We start from the raw sequence: 18387 nt of genomic DNA, 5'->3' as shown, positions 1-18387 counted from the left end.
AAACGGAGATCAAGGGGATACAAATTGGAAAGGAAGAAATCAAGCTTTCTCTATTTGCAGATGATATGATAGTTTACATAAGTGACCTGAAAAACTCCTACAGCTGATAAACACCTTCAGCAAACTAGCAGGATACAAGATAAACTCAAAAAAGTCAGTAGCCCTACTTTGTTCAGACGACAAAGAGGCTGAGAAAGAAATCAGAGAAACATCACCCTTTACAATAGCCACAAGCAACATAAAGTATCTTGGTGTAACGCTTACCAAACAAGTAAAAGATCTACATAATAAGAACTTTGAGTCTTTAAAGAAAGAAATTAATGAAGATACCAGAAAATGGAAAGATCTCCCATGCTCTTGAATAGATAGGATAAACATAGTAAATTTGGCAATCTTGCCAAAAGCAATCTACAGATTCAATGCAATCCCCATCAATATCTCAGCACAGTTCTTCACAGGCCTTGAAAGGACAATACTCAACTTTATATGGAAAAACAAATGACCCAGGATGGCCAAAACAACCCTGTACAATAGAGGAACTTCTGGGGTCATCACCATCCCTGACTTCAAACACTATTATAGGACTATAGTCCTGAAAACAGCTTGGTATTGGCATAAAAATAGACAGGTAGATAAATGGAATTGAATTGAAACCTCTGATACTAACCCACACACCCACGGACACCTGATTTGTGACAAAGAAGCTAAATTTATACAATGGGAAAAAGAAAGCATCTTCAACAAATGGTGCTGGCATGTAGAAGACTGCAGATAGACCCATGTCTATCGCCATGCACACAACTTGAGTGCAAGTGGATCAAAGACCTCAACATAAACTCAGCTACACTGGACTTTGGAAGAGAAAGTGGGAGGTGTCCTTGAATAAATTGGTACAGGAGACCGCTTCCTGAACATAACACCAGTAGCACTGAGATCAACAATTAATAAATTGGACCTCCTGAAACTGAGAAGCTCTGTAAGGCAAAAGACAGACAACAAAACCAAACCCACAGAATGGGAGATCTTCACCAACCCCACATCTGACAGAGGGCTGATCTCCAAAATATACAAAGAACTCAAGAAGCTAGACACAAAACACCAACTAATCCAATTAAAAAGCGGGGTACGGAACTGAATGGAGAATCCTCAATGGAGGGATCTAAGATGGCTGGAAGACACCTTCCCCACTAGAGTCGTCTGTGACTTCAGCCCGTGCTCCTCCTCATCTAGTCGGGGGCCAGGTTCAAAGCTGTGGCGCTTCCTTCCTGTCTTCCTTTCCATGTGTGGTCTTACAGACACTTAGATTGGCTTCTTCCCCTTCTCGTTCCTACACACAGCTACTGTTACTACCTGTGTAAGAGTTCTGGAGAACAGGGTTGCTCAGTTGGCTGTGTGTGCGTCAGCCTTTGCATTTTACTCTATCTGTACTTTACAATGACCTGCCCTGCTCTTGCTGAAGCTGGCAAGCACTGTAGTCAGCAAGCGGCCAGCGTCACTGCCCCTTCCAGAAAAGGCCATTGCGCTGTGTTTGACTGTGCCCTGCTTTTCCACACACCTCACAGCCCCTGCCTTCTGAACTTCGCTTTCCATCTTGCCTGGGTTAAGCTGCCTGCTCTTGCCCTTGCTGTTCTCACGTGGTGGCTTCCGTGCCTGCCCTTCCCTGGATGGAGGGCACTCTGTCCTCCCAGATGGATTCCCTCCTCCCAGAGGCCTAACTCAGCAAGCACAGCTGTAGTCTTCGGGGCCTGCCACCCAGCTCCCAAATGAACCACACATGGCCACTTACTCTTAGTTAGGAATGCCCAGCTAGATTTTCTTAAATTAACCCGTCTTTCTTTTCCCTCTGGGCTTTTATCTTTCTTCTTTACGTCTTTCTTTACTTCTTTCTCCGCGTCTGCCTGGCCGGCTGTCTGCCTGGCCGGCTGTCTGCCTGGCCGGCTGTCTGCCTGGCCGGCTGTCTGCCTGGCCGGCTGTCTGCCTGGCCGGCTGTCTGCCTGGCCGGCTGTCTGTCTGGCCCCTGAAGTCCTTCTCTCCTTGTTTTTGGTGCTGGCTCTCTGCTCCTTGTTTCTCCTTCTGTTTATACTCTCTGTCTGCCAGCCCTGCCTGTCCTTGTTCCGGCCTCACTATTGGCCGTTAGCTCTATTAGGAGCACCAGGCACAGTAACTCTGCTTCATAGAGTTAAATAAATACAGCATAAACGGAAGTCACACACCTGAAAGCAATATTCTACCACTCACAGCTTTCAATGAGGTCATTGCATTTCAGTGTTCTGCGATCTTTCAAGTTAATATGACCATTTTATTCCTCCTTTCTATGATCGAAAGAAACAGGTGATGTTAAAGTCACTGGACACATTTATACTTGGTTATTTTATCATGAAGTTTACCTTTAACTCCCTTTTCTTTTTCTGTCTTTCTGGGGGATGGAATCCGGTCCACTTGTGAATTTGTGGTGGACAGAGCTCTTGTTTTCCTGACTTGACCAGAGTCTCTGTAAACTTTGCCATCTTCTTTCAGCACGGACCTGGCCTCGTCCTGCTTCCTGTCAGGCCTCTGGTTTGATTATGCCTGGCAAGTTTGTATATCTCTTTTTGGAATTCGATACGATACCTTTGGCTTGGGCAGTTTCTGACAAGGATAGAGAAAAAAGATCTGAGTAGACCTGACATGGAATTTGCCCTTACTGCTGTGAACTTATGTTTTGCTCTTAAATCTTGGTGTAGGAGTAAACACGGAAGTACCAACTTCATTCCAGAACAGTTTTTGGATGACTTCATTGACCTCGTTATCTGGGGCCATGAACATGAGTGTAAAATTGGCCCAACCAAAAACGAGCAGCAGCTCTTCTACGTGTCTCAGCCTGGAAGCTCAGTGGTGACTTCTCTTTCCCCCGGGGAAGCTGTGAAGAAGTAAGTACACACTCACATGTTCTCAGCCAGTTCTTCAGAGGTCCTTGCTGTAGTCTGGTTACCCCACAGCCATGGACTGACAGCAGAGAGCAGCTTATTTAGTCCTTAGATTTCATTCATTACATGTGTGTGTGTGTGTGTGAGTGTGTGTCTGTGTGTGAGTGTGTGTGTGAGTGAGAGTGTGTCTGTGTGTGTCTCTGTCTCTGTGAGTGTGTGTCTGTGTGTGAGTGTGTGTCTGTGTGTGGTGTGTGTGAGTATGTGTGTCTGTCTCTGTGTGTGTGTGTCTGTGTGTGAGTGTGTGTGAGTGAGAGTGTGTCTGTGTGTGTCTCTGTCTCTGTGTGAGTGTGTGTCTGTGTGTGTGTGAGTATGTGTGTGTGTCTCTGTGTGTGAGTGTGTCTGTGTGTGAGTGTGTGTCTGTGTGTGAGTGTGTGTCTGTGTGTGAGTGTGTCTCTGTGTGTGAGTGTGTCTGTGTGTGAGTGTGTGTGTGAGTATGTGTGTCTGTCTCTGTGTGAGAGTGTGTGTCTGTGTGTGAGTGTGTGTGTCTCTGTGTGTGTGTGTGTCTGTGTCTCAGTGTGTGTGAGAGTGTCTGTGTGTGTGTGTGTCTGTGTGTGAGTGTGTGTGTGTCTCTGTGTGTGTGTGTCTGTCTCTGTGTGTGTCTGTGTGTGAGTGTGAGTGTGTGTGTGTGAGTGTGTGTCTCTGTGTGTGTGTCTGTCTGTGTGTGTGTGTGTGTCTGTGTCTGTGTGTGTCTGTCTCTGTGTGTGTGTGTGTGTGTGTAGGAGAGGGAGGGGTGTGAGGGTGCTCGTATGCCGTGGCGAGGTCAGAGCACAATTTTGTGGAATCAGTTCTCTCTTCCCCTTTGTTTTGGTTCAGAACTGAAAGGCAAGTTTGAGGCTTGCAGGCAGGTGCTTAACCTGCCAGCCAGCTCTCCTCCCCTGAAGGCCACTTCCTGTCTGAAGGGTTGGTATTGTACTGGCACTGTTTTCTTGGTTTTGTGGTTTTTTTGTTTTTGTTTTTGTTTTTTTTTTAACTTTAATTGTGTCATTTATCCCTAGGTAAATTAAAAAAAAAAAAAAGAAAAAAGAAAAACTAAACAAATGCTTGCTGCTTTAAGAGGAGTACAGATATCGATAGTTCACTTTGAAAGACATCAAAAAACTAAAGTGGCAGATAATAGGGAAGGGTAGGTGGGGTAGCTGGGTAGATAATTTAATAAAATGCTTCACAGTACAATCCAAGAATTGAATAAAATGGGCTCCCTACCAAAGTCCTAACTTTGCTGTGCGTGCATTTTTTTTCCCACGGTAAAATGGTTTGATTTTGTTTGTTTTTTTGTTGTTTTTGTTTTGTTTTGTTTTTCTGGTAAGTTCCATGGTCTTGAATAGTTTCTGCTTCTTACCTAGACATGGTCTTCTTGCTCAGTTATTAAGGGAGGGCAGCAGTTATTAAGGGAGCTGCGTAATTGCCAGCATCGCGCCTAGCTCCCATATTCCCTTCCCCTCTTCCTCTGTGACAGGGAATACACGGGTGACCACAGTAGAGAGCAGTCACGTAAGGCACCATGTTCTCTAATGCACGGGTATAGCCGTTAGGGGTAAAACATCCCAGCTCAGCCTTGGCTCCTGCAGGGCCCTGCTGTTGTCGATGCTCCTGGATTTCTGTGTCTCTCTGGCCTGTAGTTCTGCAGCCTCACAGGGTCCTCCGAAAATTTCCACTCTGATGACATTAGATTCAAATTTGAGCAGTTTCAATGGCAGTTGGCAGGATCCTTTAGAGGTGTCATGGCACTAAAGATCTGGCTTGACTTGCTCCTACGATGACAAGGATGAGCCTTTTTACTGAGAGTGTTTGGTGGTTGTTGGTGGTGATTTTGCTGCCTTTTAGGAAAATTCAGGACTGACATTTAAAAAATGAGTTTCAAATTATCTACTGTGTAGACATTTACAAATTTTACAAAGTCTATACAGAAGACCATCCCTGTGAAGCCACTTTTCTGGTTATAAATGTGCTGTTGTAGCATATCTAATATCTGTTGTGTTCACGTTGGGAGGTGGCTTTTAAGCCGTTTTCTCACTGTGTAGCACAGGCTGGCCTTGAACTCATGATCCTTTGTCCCCCCAAGTGCTGGGACTAAAGAATGTGCTAGCGCGCCTAGTGTTGTGATTGGATTTAAGTTGTTAACATCCGGTGAACTCGGCTTCTGTAGAATCTGCTCAGGTGTGGGTGGTTGTGGGAATGTTGGTATAAAATGCATGGCAGCGGGCGCACTTGTGGCTTTGCCATGGCCTGTGTGGCGTTTTATTATACTGTTGTCAGGCTTGTTCCTTTATGAGACTGTATTTGCTCAGACCGGAGATGCTGGAGGAGGATACTTTATTCTTAGGAAAAAGAATGCTTGCCATTTTCTACTAAAAAAAAAAAAAAAAAAAAAAAAAAAGAAAGAAAGAAAAAATTAATATTAACATTGTTTTAAAAACATAAGAAAATATTTTATAAGAACTGAGAGAAAAATGGAGCCTTTTATTGGTTTCGGAAGGGGTCACAGATGGCCTCTGGCTTGTTATCCTCCTGTCTCAGACTCCTGGGTGCCAGGATCACAGGCACGTGCTCCAGCCGGTTGACTCCTGTGGATGTCTGCCTCGTGCCTGAGCTCTTGGTTCTGTTGTAGACATGTGGGCCTGCTGCGCGTCAAAGGGAGGAAGATGAACATGCAGAAGCTGCCTCTCCGCACAGTGAGACAGTTCTTCATGGAGGACGTGGTTCTGGCTAACCACCCGAGCCTGTTCAACCCTGACAACCCTAAGGTGACCCAGGCCATCCAGAGCTTCTGCTTGGAGAAGGTAACTCCGGTGTTTGAGAGCGCGCTGAGCTCAGGCACTGAGGTCACAGTCTTTTTGTTTGTGACTCATTGAGTTTAAGGGGGCCATCTGTTTTCTCTTGCCTGGTGGGCTCGTCATCAGTGAGTACGTAATTGAAGATGACTGCCCCTTCCCCAGAATCCATCGTATCAGGTAGCTGATCTACGACCATTAGCGGGCTTGTGCGAGCCCGATGCAGCTGCAGTGAGTTTATGATGGCAATAGTTATGTCATGCTCACGGCCACTCGCATCTCCTGGCTCTGACATTCTACTCCCTCGCCTCTCTCAATGTCCCCTAAGCTCTAGAGGGTTAAGGAAGAATAAATGGAGTTTTGGGGCTGAATGTTGAGTGGCAAAGACTTTTGTTTGTTGCTTAACATAAAGAATGCTAGATGTAGAGCTGTTAACTCTCCCAGGACTTCCAATTTCTCCACTTCCAATTTCCTCACTTGTATCTGTGTTTGACAGTCGGTTTATCTTCCTTGTGAAGGCAGACATTGATTTTGGAGATTGGAGGACACTATGGTCCTACACCTCTGATCTCCGTTACACATTCCTCCCATCCTGGAAACGACTCCACGTAAAATTCAGCCTGCCTTTCTGGTGTAGATGGCTGCCATCCCTGCCTCTGTAGAGGCTCTGGGTGCCTTACTGTAGCAGGCAGGGCTGTGCATTTTACCATATGTGGACTGGTGACTCGATAGCCTTAACCGCTGACAGTCTGCCAGCGTGGCGTGGCTTTACATTTTATTCTCATGTAAGGTAGGAAATGGTAATAGTGCTCGGTGCTGCGGACTGACTGCCTGGGTCCCGTGTCCCAGGGTACCATTTAATCCATCCACAATGCTGTGTGTGGGTAGGTTCTACCTCCCATTCTCTCTTTCTGTCTCCTTTGCCCCTCGTCCATCGTCCTCTTCCGTGTTATTTCTGGGAATTGAATCCAGGGCGTCACAGATGCCAGGCAGTTTGTCTACACTGAGTGCGTTAGTTTCCGAATCCATGTTCTCACCACACACTGGACCTCAGGTCAGACCAGTGTCAGGGCTGAAGGAGGTCAGATTATAACTGAAGCTTTAGTGTGTGCAGGCTGCACACTGACTGGCTTCTCAGACGGCTGACTAGGGTAGTGGGCTTCTCTAGTTGAGGTGTCGAGTTTATAAAACTGGCCACAGCAATCCCATTGCCTATAGTCGTGATGAAGCCACCTCTGGTTGAGCTCCACTGCAACCCTGCTCTTAAACTCCAATTTCTTGCTATCTTCTCTTCGTTTTCCAACCCTCTTTCTCCTCTCTTTTGAGACAGGTTCTTGTTAGGAGGTCTGAGTTTGTCATGAACCTCCTGCCTGTCCCTCTCAGGTGCCAGGATTCCCAGCACGCCCTACCCTTAGGAAAATCGTAAGAATCTTGAGAGAGTGGTTGCTAACAACAGGGAATCAAGCCGTATGCACTGCTGTTACCTAAGATAGTCTGTAGTTAAGTTGTCACACACCTGTGAGGACAAGTTTGTTTTGTTTTTTTTTTTTAATTTCACATATATTCGTGTTTTGCTGTCTGTCTGTCTGTCTGTGTGAAGGTGCTAGATCTCCTGGAACTGGAGTCACAGACATGTGTGAGCTGCCATGTGGGTGCTGGGAATCGAACCTGATGCCTCTGGAAGAGCAGCCAGTGCTCTTAACCACTGGGCCAACTCTCCAGTCCAGATTTTGTGTATTTTAAACTTTTTTGATGTTTGAAACGGCCTGGAGCTCACTCTGACACCTCAGACTCGGTCTTTGCGCCTCCGGGCTGCGTGGACCCAGGAGCCACCATGCTTGTCTTCCTAGCTTTCCCGTTGAGCACCTGCTCATGGGTGCTCCGTGCATGACTGCTGATCTGAGACCTGCCGAGCAGATCCCATTGTGACAGCTCTGTGCAGTAGTGCAGTCACCCAGCACAGTCGCCGTAGACTGTAAGACATTCAGTGTCACTCCGATTGTATTACCCACTGTTTAAGTCCTGTGCCCGCATGTGCGTAAGGAGCGGCAGCAGATAGCTGAGGTAAAGTCCCTGCACGCCTGTAACCCCAGGATGAGACTGGTGGGGGCAGGGAGAGCAGGATAACATTGTAAAATCTCAGACTGGAGAGGAGCTCAGGCTCACAAACAGCTGCAGCCATTAGGCAGATGTGCCGGGATTAAATCTGCCCTCTTGAACCTTAGCTCTCCGTGGAGCAGTATGTGCTTTCGCTTTTGGATCTCTGAGCTTTTATAAGCCTGACCTGGTACAGTGGGAGACAGCTTACGACATTAAAAACACTCACTTTGTTCACTTTGAACAAGAGTAAAGACCATTACCCAAACTCCTTGGTCAAATTAAGCAAGGCTTATAGTCTGCCAGACAGGGCTATCTCCTTAAAGGGGGGTTTGAAATTACAGCATTGAACACAGGATAAGGTTGGGCTTACATACTCCCAAAACTGTATGGCTACGGCATTTTCAGGGGTTGGAGGATTTCCAGGGAAAATTTGGTTATAAAGGAACTTGGCTTCACGTTTTTAAATTATTTGGCAGAGCACCTGATCTCATCAGGGTACATTCAAGGTGTGAGTCAACTCCATAGGGTGGGGAACGTGGCAGGTTCCAGAAACAGGTTAAAGCACTTAGGTCAGCTTGGATTTTGCAGGAAACAGTAATGAACTTGTTCTGACCTTGAAATAAAATGGCTTCCATCCTTAAGATGGGGTCAGACTGATCCAACACCTGCAGCAGTATAAACCGTGTCAACCAATTCACACAAAATGTAATACTTTGCCATTTTTATCTTGAGATTGAAGAAATGCTTGAAAATGCCGAGCGCGAACGGCTAGGGAATTCTCTTCAACCAGAGAAGCCTCTTATCCGATTACGGGTAAGTACTGGTGTGAGTTAAACCTGACCGGTTGGTTTCTATAATAATATGACTCCACGTGCTTTTACGAAAGGTGGCGAGCGCAATGGTTAGGATGGTGAGGGAATGGAGGCCAGCAGAGAGGCGAACTTGGGAAGCCATGAGGCTTGCTTTAATCTCGGGGGAATTTGATAGTCTGGGTACATCACTCATACTTGTGTTATTTCCTAGATTATTTCTTTCTATCTGTCTGGCTCCGCTCTGGGCAGCCTGGCCTTGCTGAGTGAGGGTCCAGGGAGGAATCGCATCCACTCTGACTCTCCCTGAGTGAGGTTCACTGTCAGCCTGTCTTTCCCACCCTGAGATGGGCAGGGTGGAGTGGGCTTTCCTGTCCCCCAGCCCCTCTGAGTTTATTTTCTTCCATGCCCCGAGATACACATGCCTGCAGTCCTTCCGACATTCCGTTCCTCAGGTCACTATCATCGAGCTCTGATGGAGCAGGTAACCTCAGTTTTGCCACTGAATTACTCTCAGGCCCTCTCTGAGCTGTCTCCATCCAGCCCTTCCTGGGTCTTAGCTGCCTTTTCTGTCTTGGCGTATTACGGTGTTAACACCATTTGGTAGCATTCCTTGTTTATCTGTAAGTCCTGGTACTCGGAAGCGTGACCTTGAGCATCACCAGTGTTCAACAGTGGAACTCGAGGTCCCACATTGACCTTGCTGCCTTCTGACAAGATCCCCAAGAGATTTGTCTGCTCGTTACCTGAGGGGCTGAGAACCTGACAGTGCTCAGTCCAGGAGGCTGGTGCTTCAGCAGCCCCAATCTGGAGAAGACCCGGAAGGTTCCTGCAGGCTCACTGGGGCCTCAGTCTGTGGTCAGAGCCTGGAAATGCTCATTTAATATCAGCAAGGGAATCAGCGTGCGGCAACAGGGTAAATCAACCGGGCAGCAAGAAGGAAGGCTAGAGAGGAAACAGGGAACAGTCTTCTGTTATCGGCGCTCCTACTAGACGGTGCCGCCCGCATTTGGGGGTGGATTTTCCCACAGTAATCCTGGCAATAAAGACAAATATCGGTTTCAGAGGGTTAGCGCCCATGCTGCTGGGACAGAGGCAGCTGGTGACAGGTACAGTGGCTCACACCGGGAAGCAGAGAGTGCAGGTTAGCAGTAGTTGAGGCTTTTTACTCTCAAAGCTGCCCTCTGGAAACATGCTTTCCTGAGCAGGGCCACACCTGCTGAGCCTGAGACTCTGGGGGACATCTCATTCAAACCATGTAGGTAACCCTTTCTCAGAACCCACCGACATGGGGTTCCCACTGCCTGGATCTTCTTGGCACTTGCTTTTGTCCAGTCTGGAGATGCCTCCCTAGGACCCAGATGAATAAGCTGATGTGTACTGAAGGTGTTTTATTTTGCTAAGGATTTGTCTTAGGGCTTCTGTTGCTGATATGAAACACCATGACCAAAAAGCAAGTTGGATATGAAAGGGTTTATTTGGCTCATACTTCAGCATTGCTGTTCATCACCGAAGGAGTCAGGACAGGAACCTAGAGGTCATGGAGGGTGCTGCTTACTGGCTTGCTTCCCCCGGCTGGCCAAATCTGCTTTCTGACCGATCCCAGGACCACCAGCCCAAGGATGGCACCACCCACAGTGGGATGGACCCTGTCCCGTGCCTCATTAATTGAGAAAATGTCTTGCAGCTGGATCTCATGGAGGCATTTCCTCAGCTGAGTTTCCTGCCTATCTGATGACTCTGCTCTAGTTTGTGTCAAGTTGACACACAAAACCAGCCCGTACAGGGCAGGGTTTATCTCTTTACTTTGAAATGGACCTAAAAGGCCCACTCTGTTTCAGCTAGTACCCGTGCTGTGTGCCCAGACTGTCATGGGAGATGGAGTACATTCCAGCATGCTGGAATGTCATTTCCTTGTTTTCTAGAACAAGAAGTATGTGCAAACTTTCCCTTCTGGGTATAATTCCGTCAATAGGACAAATGGTTTAACATCATCATGATCATTAAACATAGAACATGAGTTTGGAAATGTAAAAGTATTGACCTTTTAGATTGACATAAATACTATAGATACAGAACTACATACAGATTCCAAAAGCTGGTGCGCTGTTTCCATGTTTGCAGGTGGACTACAGTGGAGGCTTTGAACCTTTCAGTGTTCTTCGCTTTAGCCAGAAGTTTGTGGATCGAGTTGCTAACCCCAAAGATGTCATCCACTTTTTCAGGCACAGGGAGCAAAAGGGAAAAACAGGTAAGCTGGTTACTTTAAAAAGTCACAGAATGATCTGTTGAAATTTGTGTGTACACCAGTCTTTAGTAAAATAAATGCAAAATAGTAATAGACATTTTAGTATTTGTAATTTTAGACAAAAAATGGTAAGGGGAATATTTTATCTTCTGAAAGTGAGCATTTGGGGTATTTTCTTGTTGTTTGTTTACTTGCTTTTGGAGACAAGGCTTTGATCTCTAGCCCAGTCTGGCCTCACTCTGGATCCTTTGTCCTGAGTGCTGGGACTTCAGGCTTGTACTGGCCCACCCAGCAGTATCCAGTGTTTAAAGCTGTGGCGATTAATGAAGGCTAGGAGGAAGGCTTCTGTCTGCAGGCACAGCTTTTCTACAGTGTGGTGTTAAGTGACAGCACTCACAGACTTGAGGTTTTTATTGTCCATAGTATGTACTTCCTACCATGGATTAATGATCAGAGTAGAATTTTCAACTTTTGCATATTTAATATTTTGACTTAGTGCTTTCTTTAGCAAGACCAGAAGCCAGAAGCGTCCTGTAGTGTGGTATTTTTGATGATTGAATAGTTCATTTCCAGTTAAATTTTGTAAACAGTTAGTGTCCTGTTAACTAGAAAACAACAATGTGTTTTCATAGGAAATAACAATCATGTCCATTATAGAGAGCCCTTTCTTTTATAGCCAGTAAGAGAATTTTCAGCAGAGGTAGAAATTAAGAATGATGGGGTTGAGAGATGGTTCAAAGGTAACTGGCTGCTCTTCAGAGGCCCTAGGTTCCATTCCCAGCACCCATGTGTGGCTCACAACTGTCTCTAACTGCAGTTCTGCCCACCACCCTTCTATCATCAATGCACAGGTGTGCATAGCGGAAGAAGCAAGTGATGATGTCTCTGTTCTTGCGAGAGGGTTTTGACTCTGGTGCTCTCTGCAAGAGTTACTTGGTGAAGAAGGTCTGGGAACAGTCTTAGTAGAAGAGCGCAATAGCCATGGTCTTTAAAGTATGTGTGGGCTGTGTGGAAAAAGAAATAAACACAAAATAACACCAAGGACATTAGCAAATTTCAGTCCTTTTATACCTCAAATTTATGTGGAGCCGCCAAGGAGTTCGACTCTTTTAATATTCATAGAAGCTGCTGGGTTTTCCCCCCATAGGTGAAGAGATCAACTTCGGGAAACTCATCACAAAACCCCCTTCGGAAGGAACGACGCTCAGGGTAGAAGACCTGGTGAAGCAGTATTTCCAGACTGCGGAGAAGGTAGCTCCTCGGCTCACGTTTGCAAGGGTGGCTGACAGCAGGTTCAGTGTGGCGTGTGTAGAGTGCACACGTGGCATGACTCCACAGAGTTCTGTGAACTAGCTGGTGTGAGGTCGTCTGTTTCAGAGTGTTTGGTGGCCGTTGCGATATAATTAACAGCACTCATTGATGGCGCTGTGTTGCTCTTCTATTTCTGTTATAAGTCTTGATCTAAGATTTTATCTTAGGTTTGAATGTAGTTTTTTCATTTAGTTACTTCTTTTTAAACCAAAACAACCATATGATAGTGGAGCTACTTGTACTTCTTTGGTTGTATTTATTTAACATGCACGCACGTGCACACACACGCATGCACATACGCACGTGCACACACACACACACACACACACACACACACACACACACACACACGCATGCACACCCCTGTGAGCTGGCAGTTGTGTAGCTCAGAAATTGCATTGGTCTCTGGGCTGAAAGCAAGGTGTCAGCTGGGCCATGTCCCCTTGGCGCTCGTGAGGAAGAGTCTGTTTCTTGGCCTTGCCCGGCCTCTAGCAGAGCTGCTTACCCTGGCCGAGTCTCCTCTGTCTATGTGCACAGCCAGCAGTGTTGCATCTCTGTCCGTTTTCCCAGTCACGCCTCCCTCTGCTCCTTTCTGAAACCCTGTGATTATATAGGGCTGCCTGAAGAGTCCCTGGCAATCTCCACGGTTTAAAGCCAGGTGATGACCCTCTTCCCCATACATGAGACGTGGTCAGAGGCCCCAGAGTGAGATGGGGAAATGTTTGCAACCACCATTTTGCCTCCCACAGTGGCTTCACCTCATTTCCAGCCATCGTACATGGCTTTTTTCTGGGGACGGTCACAGCCATTCAGGCCTCTGAAATTGCAACTATATTTGCCTCCCCTCCCCTTTTTCTGGCCCTTTCCTTTCTAGCCATTGGCCACGTGCTGTGTGCCGAGCCCCAAACCCCCAGCTTACCTTTCCCGTAACAGACATGCTTTCACTCTTGAGTAGTGACTGAGTGAGGAACAGATAGTACTTGTGCATCAAACAGCTCGTGTTTGCTTACGCAGAATGTTCAGCTCTCACTGCTGACAGAAAGAGGGATGGGTGAAGCCGTTCAAGAGTTTGTGGACAAGGAAGAGAAAGATGCCATCGAGGAATTAGTGAAGTACCAGCTGGAGAAGACGCAGCGGTTTCTTAAGGAGCGCCATATCGATGCTCTGGAAGACAAGATCGACGAGGAGGTGAGCTGCCGGTAGATAGGCTCTCAAAAGTCCTGTTTTGTTTGTTTTTGATTGGCCACTGTTTACGTCTGATTGGTTTGGTTTCCTCACCTATAAAATTGAGGGGATAACATGAGGAATAAATTAAACAGTTCGACATGTGGCTGGTGCTGAGTAAAGGTTGGTTCTATGTAGAGAAGGCATCCTTCAGCACTCCCGAGAATGCTCCGGAATGAAGCTTGCCGCGTAAGGATTGCTGCTACTGTACTTTTTTTGTTACTTTTGATTGCGCTTTTGAGTCACACCCGGAGCACGTTTTCCCTCTGCATATCAGGAGCGACAGAGAAAAACTTCCATTGAGAGTGAAATTTAAAATGTTGGCACGTCAAAAAGCAAATTTAAAGGCTATAAATGTGGATAAATTATTTGTGGACATGCAAAAGAAGAGGCTGACATTTTCAATATAATATTAAAAGGCTCATCATATAAAGCTTTAGAAAATATTAAACATTTCAGTAGAGCCATGAACAAAAGGCGTGGAAAGGGAAGTATGAATGTCAGGCAAGCTTGAGAAGGTTGTATTTAACCACGGTTAGCTAAGGCCATTAATAGTAAATGGATTTGTCAGCTCTGACGTAAGCGCACTGCTGGAGGAGGCGTGCTGGAGCAGCTTCATGAACGCAGCGCGGCTGTGGGCATTGGGGGCTGAGGACGTCCTTTCTTAGTGTGGCCGCAGGAAATTCTCCTAAGACAACAGGAAGACAGGAAAAGGCAGAAAAGTCACTGCTAGTGCTGACCTCAGTGGGGAATAGTCAGGAAACTACTGTGTCATTGAGCACCATCACGTGGACAATCTAGGAGTTTTTATAGCTATTAACTCTGAGGATTTTGGACAGGTGTGTTTAGAAGGTGGGTGTAGGAGGATCAGGGGTTGAAGGTCATCCTCAGTGCATAATTAGCTTCAGGCCAGCCTGGGCTACATGTGTGTTGGAAAGACATGGGAAAGTATTTTCAGTATAATGTTATAGGCAAACAGTACTATATGTAAGAACACAGAGCCGTATACACTGACACACTCATTTTCATCGTGTGCATGAGTGTGAATACCTAGAGTTCCAAACACACTGGCGGCACCTAGTTACAGATTTGGATTACCTTCTCTGTAGGACAAAACACTTATTTCATAAGTGCAGACCCTTGCCTCTTAATGCATTTAGCGTGGCCCACTTAAAGCCTTGTGGTGGTGCGTGTAAACAGTATGTTCAGGTCGGAGCAGGTGTCTGTGTGACTCTAGATGTGTTGGGTTAGTTGTGACACTGACTTCTGAGCTGCACAGTATGTGTGTCTGTATGTCAGTGGTAGCCAAGAGCGTGGCCTCTCGACTGCAGTCTGTGCTCAGAGTCAAGAGCCTCATCATTTGTGCGCTGCTCCTTGAATTCGCTAAGCTCTCTGTGCAATGGACGGTGAGTAATGGAGTCTCCCCCATGGTTGTGAGGATGAAAACAATATCTAGCAGTTTGCCTGCTGCCAGACTCAGCGCCCTCTAGTCGTGCCTATTACAACTGCGTTCTAGCACACTTGGTACCCTGAGCACCGTGCCTTACTCTGCCAACCTTTTTTTTTTTTTTTTTATTTTTATTTTTGAGACAGAGTCTCTCTCTGTGGCTTTGGCTGTCCTAGAGCTCACTATGTAGACCAGACTGGCCTAGGATTCACAGGCATCTACTTGCTTCTGCCTCCCGAGTGCACCATGCCTGGCTCCCATGCTGGCGTCTGACCCATAGTCCCAGTGAGGCTGCACCCTCGCCAGGGTTTCATGGGACTTGTTTGGCCAGCCCCCTGTCCAGGCCCTACTTTGACTGCTGCCAAACTCTTGAGACATTGTTAACTTACAGGTCTTAGGGAGCCCTTCTCCCCTTGATGGAGTGTCGTCTCTCTTGGTAACCTTCATCTCTCCATCCGCTTAAGCTGGACTCTCAGGGGCTCATTCCTTCCCCTACACCTGCATACCCACCCTCTAATTTCATCCGGCTTCTTGGCGTTGGTGCTGACTTTTCCCAAGCCGTCCCTCTCATCCAGACTTTCACAGCTCAGTCTCTTCTTTGTGTGTGTTGAGCAGATTTCCCAAGCAAGACACCCATCCTCTGCCCTGCTCTCCCACGAGAGCCCAGGTGGATGCTTCAGGCTTTCGGCTGCACAGGCCAAAACACCATCAGGTTGCCCACGACTCTCCTGCCACCTTTATCCGATTGGCTCTGCTCTGAGAACTTACAGTGTCTGACTGTCTTTATTGGTCTAGGTCCGCCGTTTCAGAGAAAGCAGACAGAGAAATACCAACGAAGAAGACGACGAAGTGAGAGAGGTAATTTTCCAGCTGCAGCATTCTGTGCCCGCAGGTTGCTTTGTGAACCAGAAGAGCCAGTGGGTACATTTGGACAGCTCGCCCTACAGTATGTGGCTGGGGGTGAAGTCTCTCGCCACGCCAGTGACAAGTGTGTGGCTCTTGCTATTGTCCCTTCTGCTCTTACTGAAATACGTTTGTACACGTGGTGGGCAGATTGGAAGAGTCCTCATTAATGACAACAACATACAGAGTTATCTCACGGTAGACGGTTGAAGTCCTCGGTCCCCTCGAGTGTCGGGAATGAAGATTTGAAACTGCTTGCTGACGTTCTGGGCCTCTGTGAGTGCTTGCTGCAGTCATGATTGAAATGTGCACCCCTGTTTTCTGGCTGCGTGTTCTTGAGTTTGATTTCTGTCACCATGCCACAGTTATTTCACACATGTTGGCTTGAGGTGTTGTCTACATTACTGTCTACAGTTTTCGTAGCTGTTGTGCTGAGTTCCTGCTTTTTACTAGCACGTGTGGAAGAGGTCTGGTCTCTGACCACCAGAGTTTCCTGAGCAGTAAGTGAGGTGTGTGAAGGGGTATTTACTAGGTTATTTTTGATAGCTCTGTGCTTGCACTAACATCTCTATTTTATAAACGAGGGGACTGCCACTAGACTCGGGGTCACATGGTGGTGCTGGAATCGGAACACATTTCTGCCTTGAAGCCAGTGTCTTCTCGGGTCCAGGTTATCTTAATGTTAAGCGTGGCCAGTCGATGGCTAAAGTCAGGAGGCTTCTGAGCCCATCAGAACCAGCGCTAGCCGTGTGCCCAGGTGCACCTGTTGTGTTTTTTTTATAATGTAAGGAAAAAACAACCGATAAGAGTTCGCTTACTTTTATTCCATTTGTCCTCATTTTCTCAGGTGCTCTTAAAATATAAAAGAACGCGCTAGAAAGAAATATTTCCTGGTTAATCTTGATTAGCCCTTTTAACTGAACATATAATAAAAGCAATCTTTACGTTGAGTCCTTTTGGATTGAAGCCACTAACCTAAGTTTTTCATAGTCTTTTTTAAAAGGATAAGAACTGGGGCTGCGTGCCTACTTAGCACGTGTGAGAGTGTGGGATTTGTCCCTGTCACCAAAAACAAACAAACAAACAGATAAACAAGTGGGATTGTGAATACTTTATGTGGAAGTGTAACATTTCAGATGGGAGCCCTTCAGAGGAATAAAACAAGCTTAAGACTTAGCTATATTGTACAGACATTTACAGGTAACAGGGTTTTTCCTGGGCTTTTAGTCTTTTTTCTGTTGCTGTATCAAAATGCCTGAGACATTTTTGAGCTCACAGTATTAGAAGCTGGGAAAGGCCAGCGAACATGGTGCCAGCATCTAATGAGACTCTTCCTGCAGGGCTCTGATGTGTCCGATGGCGTGACACCGTGAGACAGTGACTGTCCAGCTTTCTTTCATAACAGAGCCAGTTTCTGTATCACTCATGAATCCATTGAATCCATGAATAGACTAGTCCATTCTGAGGCCTGACCTCGCGATGCAGTGACCCTGCTGTGGATGTGCGTGACTTGTGGATGACGTTTATAGCACGTGAAGTCTAGAAAGCACATTAAACCGTAGCAATAAGCACTTCCAGAATGCTATAGGATGCTAACAGGGTTTTCAGCCTCAGCATCCTATTTCGGCCTTGAGTAATAGAGTTGACGCTTTCCCAAAATGTAATTCACAACTCTGTCAGAATCTTTGAGCTCAGTATATGAACGCTGATACCGTGTTTCAGTTATTTAACAGACAAGTGAAAGTATTAGTCCTTTCATTTAGAGGGAAAATGTACAACCCATAGAGCTTCTTGCTCACATGGAAAAACTCATTTCTTTAGTCACGAGTTGACTCGGAAACACAGGACCAGGACCAGTAAAGATTGGGTTTTATAGGCTGCTCTGATCTCCACCCATGATCTCAATCCTATGCCTTCAGTCCTTTAAAACTATAAGGCACACAGTCCTTGATTTTCTGGCTTATAAAGCCTTAGGTGCTTTCTGAATTTAGATGGGATTGGCATGCCCTTTCAGAACGTGATTCTGAACCCCATGCGGAGTGAAAACAGGGTTCCCAGAATGGGAGGAAGAGCTTATGAATTATACATATAAGGACTTGGTGTCTACATTGCATTTAAAGAGGCTTCTAAAATTCAGTAATAACAGCAACTTAAAAATGGATAAAAGCCTTGGATACATCCTTTCAAAGGGTTTCAAGCGCTCCATCAGCACTTAGGATTCTAAGTGTTCATAGTGCAGAGACATGGCCCCACCCACATTAGAGAAGCAGGAATCAACTCCAGCATGAGTAGGAGACACCTCCTTGTAGGAGGACCTGCCGCCCCGGGGCAGAAAGCAGCGATGGCCTGTCCTGAGAAAGATAAGGAAGGGTTAACGTGAGGTCCTCACACACTCCAGCTTAAGTTTACGGCCAAGGGATCAGAAGTAGAATCTCAAGTAGATACTCATATGCCAGTGCTCTTAGAGTATGATTGACAGTAGCCAAGTCAGACACGGCCAGGGTTATCAACAGGCCACTGGGTAAGCAGGGGAATGTTAGCACATCCTCAGAGTCTGGCGCATGCTCCGGTGTGCCTGAAATCTGAGTGCAGAGTGGGAAAGCCAGGC

At 46.5% G+C, this 18387-nt stretch overlaps 1 protein-coding gene across 1 annotated transcript in view; it reads left to right on the top strand.

Moving 5' to 3' along the window:
• The window catches only part of Mre11 (MRE11 homolog, double strand break repair nuclease), a 46408-nt gene that overhangs the window by 15605 nt on the left and 12416 nt on the right, over nucleotides 1-18387 (top strand). Inside the window, exons 7-13 of the mRNA XM_051198864.1 lie at nucleotides 2724-2909; nucleotides 5575-5746; nucleotides 8570-8650; nucleotides 10771-10897; nucleotides 12042-12145; nucleotides 13220-13393; nucleotides 15672-15734. Of these exons, the coding sequence (XP_051054821.1) occupies nucleotides 2724-2909; nucleotides 5575-5746; nucleotides 8570-8650; nucleotides 10771-10897; nucleotides 12042-12145; nucleotides 13220-13393; nucleotides 15672-15734 (907 nt within the window). The remainder of the gene's footprint in view (nucleotides 1-2723; nucleotides 2910-5574; nucleotides 5747-8569; nucleotides 8651-10770; nucleotides 10898-12041; nucleotides 12146-13219; nucleotides 13394-15671; nucleotides 15735-18387) is intronic.

The sequence above is a fragment of the Phodopus roborovskii genome, unplaced genomic scaffold (genome assembly GCF_943737965.1).
Source record: "Phodopus roborovskii unplaced genomic scaffold, PHOROB, whole genome shotgun sequence".
NCBI lineage: Eukaryota > Metazoa > Chordata > Mammalia > Rodentia > Cricetidae > Phodopus > Phodopus roborovskii.
This window is presented reverse-complemented; position numbering and strand designations above follow the sequence as displayed.